The sequence below is a fragment of the Myotis myotis genome, unplaced genomic scaffold (genome assembly GCF_014108235.1).
Source record: "Myotis myotis isolate mMyoMyo1 unplaced genomic scaffold, mMyoMyo1.p scaffold_m19_p_15, whole genome shotgun sequence".
Lineage (NCBI taxonomy): Eukaryota > Metazoa > Chordata > Mammalia > Chiroptera > Vespertilionidae > Myotis > Myotis myotis.
This window is the reverse complement of record NW_023416319.1, coordinates 49,299,454-49,310,932: the sequence shown is the minus strand read 5'-3', so window position 1 is coordinate 49,310,932 and position 11,479 is coordinate 49,299,454. Positions and strand designations below refer to the sequence as shown.

The 11,479-nt window shown below is 46.1% G+C and overlaps 1 protein-coding gene across 1 annotated transcript; it reads right to left on the bottom strand.

Moving 5' to 3' along the window:
- Nucleotides 1-1,092: 1,092 nt before the first annotated feature.
- DYDC2 (DPY30 domain containing 2) lies at nt 1,093-8,750 on the bottom strand. The gene is made up of 5 exons (XM_036337343.1): nt 8,693-8,750; nt 3,977-4,059; nt 3,180-3,334; nt 2,750-2,872; nt 1,093-1,602 (listed from the first exon to the last, which is right to left on the bottom strand). Exons 2-5 carry the CDS (start codon nt 3,999-4,001, stop codon nt 1,399-1,401), a joined length of 507 nt encoding a protein of 168 aa, XP_036193236.1. The 5' UTR covers nt 4,002-4,059; nt 8,693-8,750; the 3' UTR covers nt 1,093-1,398.
- Nucleotides 8,751-11,479: the final 2,729 nt, after the last annotated feature.

Here is an 11,479-nt window from a genome sequence, read left to right as displayed (position 1 = left end):
GTGGATGTACAAAGAGGAGCTCCTTTATCGGCCTTAGAGATCTACTTCAGAACTACGGACCACATTTCCTCTCATGTGGTTACTGAGGAAAATCTTCCCCATTGATAAAAATGTGGCACACTGGAGAGACACATTTAATTTCATCCTGCATGAAACTGATGGCTGTAGCCCATGTGCTGCATTATGCTGTTTTGTAAACAATATGTAAATACAAAAATAAATAAAAAAGGCAACTTTTCTTCAGTGATGAGGATAGACTGGAGAAGGTCAGGGCAGGAGAAAGGAGACTAGTTAACAGGCTATTGCAATATTCCAGGCAAAAGATAACTGTGGCTTGGGCACTCAAGTGGGTGAGTTCTGGTTTTATTTTGAATGGAAAGCCAACAGACCAGATGTAGCGTGACCAAAAACTGAGTAAAGGATGAAACCAAGAGTTGTGACCTGAGCAAATAGAAGAAGGGAGAGACGCTGGTTCAAGGAGAATATCAGGGATTCCGTTTAGGTAAGTTAAGTTTTGAGGTGTCCATTGGTCATCCAAGCAGAAGTCAAGCAGGCAGTCAAGTTCAAGAAAATCTTGATTAAAGATATAAACCTAAAGTCATCAGCATATAGATAATATTTGAGTGAATACAGATGGAAAATAATTTTTAAAGATGCTCCAACCTTTGAGTTTTCCTGACACTGGAGCTGTTGCCATTGGCACAGGTACACCCTAGTCCAGTGATGGCGAACCTTTTGAGCTCGGCGTGTCAGCATTTTGAAAAACCCTAACTTAACTCTGGTGCCGTGTCACATATAGAAATTTTTTGATATTTGCAACCATAGTAAAACAAAGACTTACATTTTTGATATTTATTTTATGTATTTAAATGCCATTTAACAAAGAAAAATCAACCAAAAAAATGAGTTCGCGTGTCACCTCTGACACGCGTGTCATAGGTTCGCCATCACTGGCCTAGTCCATGTGTCACACTCTGCCTGCAAGGCTTGGTAGAGTGAAGACAGGAACACGTGGGATGGCTGTGGTGTCACTAGTCTCCCCCCCAAAAATGATAACACGAAAGGAAAACAGCTCATCAGTTGGATTACTTAATTTAAATCATTATTATGAGTTTATTTTATCCTATAACTAGTTCACATTTTCACATGATTCAGGAATGTTCGTGGCTATAGAAAAGGATTTGGACTGGAGAGTCCCTCAGGCATCTCCATCTGCATACAGCCCCTCAAATCTGGATTTAACCCACATATTTTCATCTTAGGTAAGAGCTCTCTGGATGGCCATGTTCTCGGCTTGCAGCTTGGAGAGAAGCATCGTTAGAATTATCTACCTGCTGATAACCTAAGAAGGAGATTGGGAGTCGTGATGCGTCTCGGGAGAACTTCATGCTGAAAAGCCTAGTAATTTATTTCTGGTGGAGTTTTGACACTCCAGTCAGTCTGGCCAGGTGAATCAGAAGACGGAATCTGTTGAGGCATTTCTGGAATCTTACTGGAGGTACCTGGCAGGCATTCCTGCTTCCACGCCTCATTTTCAAGGGATTTTGTGTTATCCTGCATGAATATGGTCTCCTTTGTGGAAATAGCTGCAGGCACCAGTGGCTAAACAGAAAAGAAAAAAAAGCAAAAAAGTCATTAGCAGGGACTAAAACACACTTGGTATGGAAAGAACACAATACTGCCATTTTCATGCGCAAGACTAAGAATGAAATGGAAACAGACTTGCCCTAGCGAAGCATTAAACAAAAATCTGATAGGATAAGATGATTCAGCAAGAATTTAACTTCCCGCCAGAACAAAACTAAACATTGATTGGTTGCCTCCCACACGGCCCTGACCAGGGATCAAACACGCAACCTGGGTATGTGCCCTGATTGGGAATAGAAACCAGTGACCCTTCTGTGCATGGGATGATGCTCAACCAACTGAGCCACAGTGGCCAGGGCTAGACTTTTAAAAAATCTATTAATTGTTTGTGAAAAAAGCTGAGCATATTGTATAAATGTAAATAAGCTTAATACTTTCATGTTTCCAAAGTGGACTTGGTAAACTAGCAAAAGCTAGTTAAGTGTATAAGACTGCATTAAGGGTTTTAATGCATGGGATGTAGTATAGTTATAAAGATGTCAGGTATCAAGCCCAATAAGTCAATTTCCTATCTGGGTATCATGTACTTTGCAGAAAACATCAAATGACACATTTTCCAGAAGATTGTGGCAAAAATTACGGAGATGAAAGATATGCTTGTCCAACTATTCCAAGTTATCAATTTATGACCACGATTACAGCACCACAGTGGTGGTGGCATCTGTGGCTTGATCATAAATAAATAGTATGCAATAAATAAGATATTCAAGTAAATAGTATAAATAAAAGAACAGACCTAAAGTATATAATGATAACCATATTTGGTTTCTAAAAAATATTTAATAATTTTTGAAAAGGGCTCAAAGGACCTTATATAAAAAATATATTTGTTCCAAGTGACATATGAGATGTAAAAACAATTTTTTAAACCAGTGACATCTAAGGTACTTCCTGAAATCTAAAATGGAATCGCCTTTAAACATTTTCTTTTTCCACTGATAATGATCTTATTGACAAAGGTTGTCAGTAAGACTGGTTTATAAACACGGAGGGAAAAGTAGGCTTGTGGGCCTCAACCTGCCTTGCGCTCTGGCCAGGCTGACCGTGGATTCCTGGTACCGGCTCTGGGATGCGCACCCAGTGCTGAGTCCCTCCTTCCTACCTGGTGACACTTTTCATGCTCCTGCTGAATCTGATACTCCTCTTGCTTCAGCATTTCTGTCATTTGGGTTTCCTTGAGGCTATTATCATATTCCTCCTTCAGCTGGATCTTCTCCTGCCTGCCCTGGGGTAATGTGACAGGAAATCAGACCAGCCCCTGCGAGGCATGCACAGATGGGCCCCTCCCTGGGATTGCCTCCAGCCCTTCAGGGCTCCTGGGTTTGCTCCTAGAATAGCTTTAACCTGGTGGTGGCTCCAAACCCATCAGCTCCATCACTCCTGTGAGCTGGATTCCCTGCACTTCCAGGATACCTGGGCCTAAACCACCCTCACAAACTAAAAACCCAAAGCTCCCCAAGCCAGCTCCACAATTCTGCCTTGGATTTCCAGTTACTCTGGGCAAGCTCCCCAGGCTGACCCAGTGCACACACCTCTTCCTGTGCTTTAGAGATTTTCCTGTAGTGAAGAAGCCAGTGAGCCAGGTACTCTATGGGGTCACTGGGCCGAACCTTCGCCACCTCTGCCAGTGCCTGGGCAAGGCAGTTCCCAAAGCACCTCTTCAGGTAGTCAGTATCCATCCTGTGGGCTGGGGACACATCAAAAGAGTCACGCTATTTAAAAAAAATAGACACATTCTAACCAATAAGAATTCATTTCAGGATAAATATGAGATATTTCTGGTTCCCACCCTTCCCCAAAGAATCATAAATACATATGTGCCAATAGCTCTTACATTGAAATGGCCTTTTCCCTAAAGTCCTAGATCAGATAGTAGGTGCTGGGTGTTCAGGCATGACAAGAACTTGATAGATTGATGGTTAAGGGGGGCTAAACCTCTCCACTTACCCACATGTCTACCCTGGCGTGGAGAGGAAATAACTGAGCAGAAATGGGCCCCCACAGGGGTGCTGAGCACCCAGCAAGCTGTGCTATTATGAGGTTGGAAGTAACCTATGACATAATAAGACAGGCTTATTTATTTCACCAGCGATCACTGAGCAGCCCTGGGGAGGAGCGGGAGGGAAATGCCAGGCACCGCAGCTACTGCTGCCAGCACTAACACAGTGTTCCACTCTCTAGTTTTTAGGCAAGAAACTGCTTTAGATTGAGTGGGTGCCCCTGGATTCACTGATTTCAAGAGCCGAGGCAGGATAGCCTGAGCTGGGCCACAGGTAGGAGTGGTCCTGGGGTGCAGCAGCTCAAACGCAGACTCCAGGGCTGGACAGACCAAGTTCCAGTCCTGCTTCTGCCATTTTTTGGCTGTGTGGTCTTTAGCAAGTTACCAGCCTCTGGGATCCTTGGTTTTCTCATCTGAAAAACAAAGTAACAAAGGCATGTGCCTCCTAACTGTGAGATAATCCTATATAATAAAAGGCTAATATGCAAAAAGACTGAACAGCGGACTGACGGGTCGTTATGAGTGCACTGACCACCAAACACAGGAGCTGCCCCCTGGTGGTCAGTGTACTCCCACAGGGGGAGTGCCACTCAGCCAGAAGCTGGGCTCACCGCTGGTGAGCGCAACAGACTACTACAAGAGGGCACAGGCCGGGCTGAGGGGCCCCCTCCCCGACCCCCCCCCCCCCCCGCCAGTGCACAAATTTCATGCACTGGGCCTCTAGTAAATACATATAAAGCACTAAGCCTGGCACACAGTAAGTGTTTAATAAATACTAGCTATTGCTGTGGAAGTTTGTGATATGAAATGGCCTAACACCTGGTCTATTCCTGACCAACTCCATATTCCTCAAGTTTATGTATTTTAACTCCAAAAGAGTTAATAATAAATTGACTAATAAAGGCTTAGATCCAGTCTTAACATTTTCGGGAGGCACTTCTCAGTTTAAAGAAGAAAAAAACCAGATAGATACATAGATATAAATATGAAAAAATGTGTATTTCATAGCTCTTCCCACTGCAAAGGCTAGAGGCAAAACCACCTCAGTAGCAATGAGCACACTGAGCATTCTGACTTGTCTTTAAATGGCTGTCACCGCTTCAAAGGAATCAGGGCTCCTTGGAGAAATGGCTAATTCCAAGGTTGAGGCAGCAAAAGTCCCATAAGCCTGGACTATTTTGTTGTCCCAGAAAGAAAATGTTGAAAAATAAAAGGGTTGGGTACACAAGAGCCAGATTGAAGGGGCTGCTATTGGCCAAATCTGGGGAAATTTAATCATCAAAATGCATAATGACTGTAATGGATTACAACTAATTGAGTAAAATAAGGATCCATGAGTCCATATAAAAGCAAATAAATAAGTGAATGGGAGAGACAGCATATAAATACCAACTAATAAATGTGGAAAAAATAATGGAGCTTTAAGTAATCACCATTTTATAACCATCATAGTATAACAGAATCAAGCCAGAATCATCAATGAGTAATAAAACTCAGTGACTATTTGAAAAAGAACAGGATATTTATATAGTCTCAAAGTTTCTCCCTACACAGTATAGACCAAGTCCAAAGGGAAACAGAAATTTTACAGTGATAAAACCTGGCCAACAAAACCTTAACCAAAATATCAAAATAAACATCATCAATAAGGAACAGTGACAGCCCATGTCTCCTAATATAATACACTTCTCAGTGGCACATAATACGTTTCTGGATTCCTGCCCCAAAGGCAAAACTTGAATCTGATGGAGGAAACATTAAACTAAGCCAAATTAAGCTACAGTCTACAACTGACTTGAACTCTTAAAAATGCCAGCGTCATGAAAGGCAAAAAAGAGATGAGGAACCATTCCAGGTCAAAGGAGCCTAAACAGGCATAACAACAGGTACATACTCCTGGATTGGATCTGGACCAGAAAAACATTTCTATAAAGGACATTGTTAGGCAAATTGGGCAAACAAATGTAAATTGTAGCTTACATAACAGAATTACATCAAGGTCACATTTCCTGGGTTTGGTAGTTGAAATATGAGTAAGAAAATGTCCTTGATCTTAGGAAATGCACAGCGTGGTAAGGCTGAATAATAGCTCCCACAGATGTCCAACTCCTAATGCCTGAAACCTATGAAATATGTTACCTTATACGGCAAGGACTTTGCCGATGTGATTACATTGAGGACTTTGATTTGGGGAGATTATCTGGACTCACCAGGTAGGCACAATGTACTCACAGGGCCTCTAGGAGAGGGACAGTGAGGTTAGACAGAGATGTGAGGATGGAAGTAGAGGGAGAAAAGGTGATGCGATCCAGCACCAAGTCGAGCCTCCTTCGCATCCAAAGCCAAGAAATGTGGGCTGCCTCCAGAAGCCCGAGAAGGCAGGGAATGGATTCTCTTCTAGAGCCTCCCCTTTTTAACTCTGTGAGACTCATTTTGGATTTCTGATTTTCAAAAACTGTAAAAGAATAAATGTGTGTTTGAAGCCACTAAGTTAGGCGTATTCAGAATGAGTCACTCCAAGATGTGCCTCTGTGATACGCAGATTGCTTTGAGCTAAAGGCAACCAAGGCCATTCGGATTTAAGAGAAGCTTCTTCACCCTCCCCCTGTGGGAGGCAGTTAGACATGAGCGGAGCAAGGATGAAGGGCAGGCAGAGAAGGTCACCAGGGTTGAAAGCCTCAGGGGCCTTTGGGGGGTGGGACCTCATCCCCAGGGTGTACATTCCTCCCCTAGCATATCACTGGTCATACCATTTGGACTCCCTGACCTTTCCTCCCTAGAGATTACATCTAACCTTGGGTCTATTTCAGCTCCAGGTCCAGAAAAGCAGCAAAAGCAGACAAGCAATGCTGACCTCAGGTCCAGCTGCATTAACTAATGACCCCGGTACCAACCAATCGGTGGAGACCACCGCCCTGAAGGGACACACCTGGGAAGCTAAAGAATATTTTATTGCGATTCTCCCCTGGGACCTCCCCTAAGATCGCTGCCTTAAAAAAGCTGTTAGGGCAGCACCCAGTGCTTTTCCCCCAGGGAGCACGCCCACACTATTCCCCTCCTCCACCTCTTCCCCCAGGTCAGTTACCACTACCTTCCTCACTCCAAGCTCCACGGCCCTCCTTTGGCCTCTGTAACTTGTTTCCTGAGCCCGTGTCTTCCAGCACTTACTTCTTCCACCTCTGTGATTTTCTAAATAAAGGTCCTCTTATAGTTTGAGTCTTGCCTCTGAATTTGTTCCTAGCCAGAACTCAAGTACAGAGGTTGCTGAACTGAGGTCCAGTCTGACCCCACCGGTCTAACACCTGGTGCCATTCTCCTCACCATCAACACCCCCAACTACCTAGAAGAATTTAGATTAGGGGCTTTGCCCACAATAAGAGATTGTGAGAGGTAACATTTTTTTGACCTATGCAGAGGTCAGGGGAAACTTCTAATTACTGAACATCTGCTCTTCTTAGTGTCCTGCAATGACCTACCTCCCCTCTCAAGTCCCAAGGTGATCCTTAGCTCAGAATGTCATATATACTTCATTTCCCCCTTTCTGTCTTTGAACCTCTCATGTGTGTGGGGTCTCTGACTCTCTCATATGCACAGGGTTCCCATACATATGTATGTAATTAAATTTGGTCATTTTCTTTTGTTAATCTGTTTCATGTCTAATTAATTATTAGACCAGCTGACAGAACCTTAAGAGTAAAGTTTCTTCCTCTCCCACAGAGGTAGTGATGAAGGGTGGGGATGGGGGTGTGGGTTGTCTCCTTCTGACACCCAGTGGCCCACCTGAACCAATGCTCCTGGATAAACTACCTTCTACAGCCTGTCTTCTCCAGGGTGGCCCATGACCAAGCAGCACAGTATCACCTGGGGACTTGCTGAAATGCAGATTTTCAAGTCCCACCCCAGGCCTATAGATTCAGTCCACATGTTAACAACATTCTCAGGTGATTTGCAGTTACCAATCCACTTTGCCTTTATCACTGTAGAACGGCCCTTCCCAGAGGGTAGAATCACCCATTTTGCATTCCCAGAAGTCTCTCCACTCCCACAGTCCTTGGGTGGCTGCCACACTGTATGTATGGCAAACCCTTTCTGAAGAAAACATCTGCTCCTAAGCGCACATTTGCAACAATGATCTCAGTGCAATATTGTTGACCTGACAGTTCTCAAGACTTGCCACAGTAACAGAACCAGTGTGCGGCTTGGAGAGGACGGTGGCAAAGGGCTTTTACAGCCCACTCCACACTAGCTCAGGGCCCACTCACGCAGAGGGAAGGGGCTATTTTCAGAGTTTCCCAGGGCTGTGGTTTCTCCCAGTTCGTGGCCTTGCACTCAGTAGGCTGGGCAATAAGCGTGGAGACGGTCTTTGCTCACACTCTGTTCCCAATGCTAGGCACACAGTAGGTGCTCAGTACGTATTTGCTGACTTAACCAGCTAGGACTCCGATGCCTGTGAGCCCAAGCAAGAACTGGTGCTCCCTTCCACCTGTCAGTGCCCGCTCGGGCACTTACCACCTCAGCCAGCGCTTAGCCAGGCTTCTCCTGCACAGCACTGCCCGCAGCACGGGAGAAATTCTAGCTGAGTCAGACCGCTGTGGCTTCCGGAGGTGGGGGCCCTGCGCTGGTTCTGAAAGGAACCAAGCGGAGGTTGCCAGCAGGTGCAAAGGAGCGAAGTCGTGAAAATGCAGGACCATTGAGCTTGTAGCGATTGTCTCCTCTGGCCAGGTGTCCGGGGGCCCGGGAAGGGGGTAGGCTGTCCCCTGCCTTTCACACACTGGTAGCCCCTCGAGACTCCTCCCCGTGAGTCCGCTGCCCCTTTCTGTCTCCCACTGCGCGCGGGCCTCCCCGCCCCCCTCTTTCCTCTCTCCCTCTCTCGGGCAGCCCGGTCCTCTCAAGTAGCAAGTCTCCGCTCCACCCTCGCGCCCTCTCTTCTCGGCCGCGCGTCCCCGACTCCCGACTCCCGACCCCCGACCCCCGACCCCCCGACCCCCGACCCCCCGACCCCGGCCCCCGACCCCCGACCCCCAACCCCCGACGCGTTCTGTTCACCCAGCAGTGCTTCGTGTCCTGTTTGCGTCACGCCTCCTTCGCACCCAAAGCGCTTTCGCCCGTTGCCTAGCGACGGGACGCGACTCGGGGACCCACGTGTCCGCAGTGCGCAGGAGGGCGCAGGCGCAGTGCGTGCCTAGTGCCCCGCGGAGGTCGGGCTGCGGCGGCGGTTTGGGCGTTGGCCTGGGAGTGGAGCCCAGCGGGGTTAGTTCAGCGCCGAGGGCCGAGGGCTCGGCGACCACCTCCGGGCCGGCTCCCGCCTCCTCCTCCGCAGCGAGGAGCGGCGGGGCCGGTGGAGGCGGGGACGCTACGGCGGACCCCGACGGGATAGGACCCCGAACCCTCGATCCAGTTGCCCGATGAACACCGGACTCCCAGTTAAACTTGCATGTCAGAGAAACAAGGAATAACCTTTTAGTACAAGCAGAGCATGATAAACACCAGTCGTTGTTGATCTGAAATTCAAATTTAACTGGGCATCTGTGTTTTTATTCGCTAAATCTGACGACCTCCCCGAATCCTCTCCTTTCCCACTCAGCCGGCTGGCTTCCCCCAGGCGCGGGAGAGGGACCTTTTTCTGTTTCTTGTAGCAACTTCTCCTGGCTCGACGCGGCTGGTTCTGTGGGAAGGGGCCTTCTTATATGAAAAATAACATTCCTTAAAACAGCCTTCGTAGGATGGGTATTATGGCGATTTCAGGGACAGGAAACATGTCGAGCGACGTGAGGAGGCTCACCTGGGTCCTCCCCTAATGCGAGGCGCCCATCAACCTGAGACTGACCCTCAGCGGGGCCCCGCTCTTGGGCCAGAGGTTTTCTCCATTAGGGTCCGCGGTCCCCTTCCTGTGTGTTATCTTTATGGAGCAGCAGCAAGAATCCGTACTCTGCACCCCCCGCCCCCCTTATTTGATCTTACTCCACTTCAAATGATACTGAGATGTCAGTGTAGTTATTTTTGGTTTTAGAGTATATCCCATGGAAGGAATACAGTCAAGATACCGTGTTCCAAATTCAGCTGTGATCATTGTTTTCTCTGTGTGGTTAAGACACCCATGTCAGAGTTTTAGGTTTTTGGACTCCATTGACCTGCACACGCGCACACCTGCTTTCCTCACTGCGGTTGCTAATACAAAGGGTGGCATACGATTTTTCCCTTTTGTTTTGCATTTCATTCGACGCTGTGTCCTAGAGTCACCCTCTGTCTAAAAAGATCTCCCTCATCTCCTGTTATATCTGCGCAGCCGCCCACTGCATTGCTGTATCTCACCAGCCCCTGGATGATGACCTTCGGATGGGGTTCCAGTTTGGGCATTCTACCTACTGGTGCAAAACAGCCACGTGTATATTTGACTTCATCTTTTTGTAAGCTAGGGTTCCAGAAGTGAGACTGGGTGGGCAAAGAGTAAATGCACGTGTAACTGTAGATGTTGCCAAATTCCTCCTCTTAGGATTATTTCATTTTGTACTCTCACCACCAGAGTATGAGGGAGAGCCATATTGGGGTCTACGGATGAATCTCAGGAGGTCATTTTTTTAAAAAATGAAGTATAGTTGAAAGATAATATTATATTAACTCCAGGTGTACGATATAGTGATTCCGCATTCATATACCTTGCACTGTGATCACCACACTAAGTCTAGCAAACATCTGTCATGGTGCAAAGTTATCACAATATTATTGACTATGTTCTGCACCCTTTTCATCTGTCCCTCCTACTCTCATCTGGTGACCGTCAGTTTGGTCTCTGCTTCTGTGAGTCTGTTTTTGTTTTGTTTTTCAGATTCCACATGTAAGTGAAACCATATGATACTTGTTTTTCTCTGTCTGAACTTACTTCACTTATCATTATACCCTCTAGTAATTTGAAAACGTTTTTGCAAAATGTTAGGTGCATTTGTCTAGGGACAGGCCTAGACACACTGGCATTCTACCCTCTATCATACTCATGCCTGACATATAATAGATACTCAGTGTCTGTATGTATAGATATTGCTATATAGATATAGATAACTATAGATGTATATCTATGTATATAGATAGATATGGATATGCCAGATGGGAGGGGGGTTGGGTGAAAAAAGTTGAAGGAATTAAGAAGTACAAATTAGTAATTGCAAAGTTGTCACAGAAATGCAAAGTACATCATAGGGAATACAGTCAATAATATTTAGTAGCTATGTATGGTGCCAGATGGGTACTAGAGTCTCTGGGGGATCACTTTGTAAATTATATAATTGTCTAACCATTACGCAGTACACCTGCAACTAATTCAAAATAATACTGACTGTCAACTATAATTGAAAAATAATATTTTATATATAGCCAGCAGAGTCTGGATTCCATAAGGATAATTTGAGGGTGATCAGTTTTTTCATAGCATCTGAGATATAATGGTTGCTACATTTCTTTCTTTTAAAAATACCTGGTTTGAGGTTATCCCTGTCCATCTTCATAACTGATAGACTGGGAGAGTAGAGAACTCATGCATTTGCCACGACGGAGAACCGGCTGTGTCAGCCCGTGATTCAAACACTCCTGGAGGAGCTAGAGGAGCTTGTCATTTAGTGGGAGGACAGACACTTGTGTATACAGACAATTCTCAGTGTGACGCGTGCTGTGTGGTGCTTGGGGAAGGAGGAATGTCTGTGCTTTGCTGGGAAAGCTCAGGGAAGGAGAGATGGTCTGTTTCGTGCAGGTGAGGAGATACTGTCGAAGCTGAGGGAGAGGGAGGCATCATCATGTACAAAAGTCATGGAGATGGAAATGTGCAAGATGAGATCAGCAGAA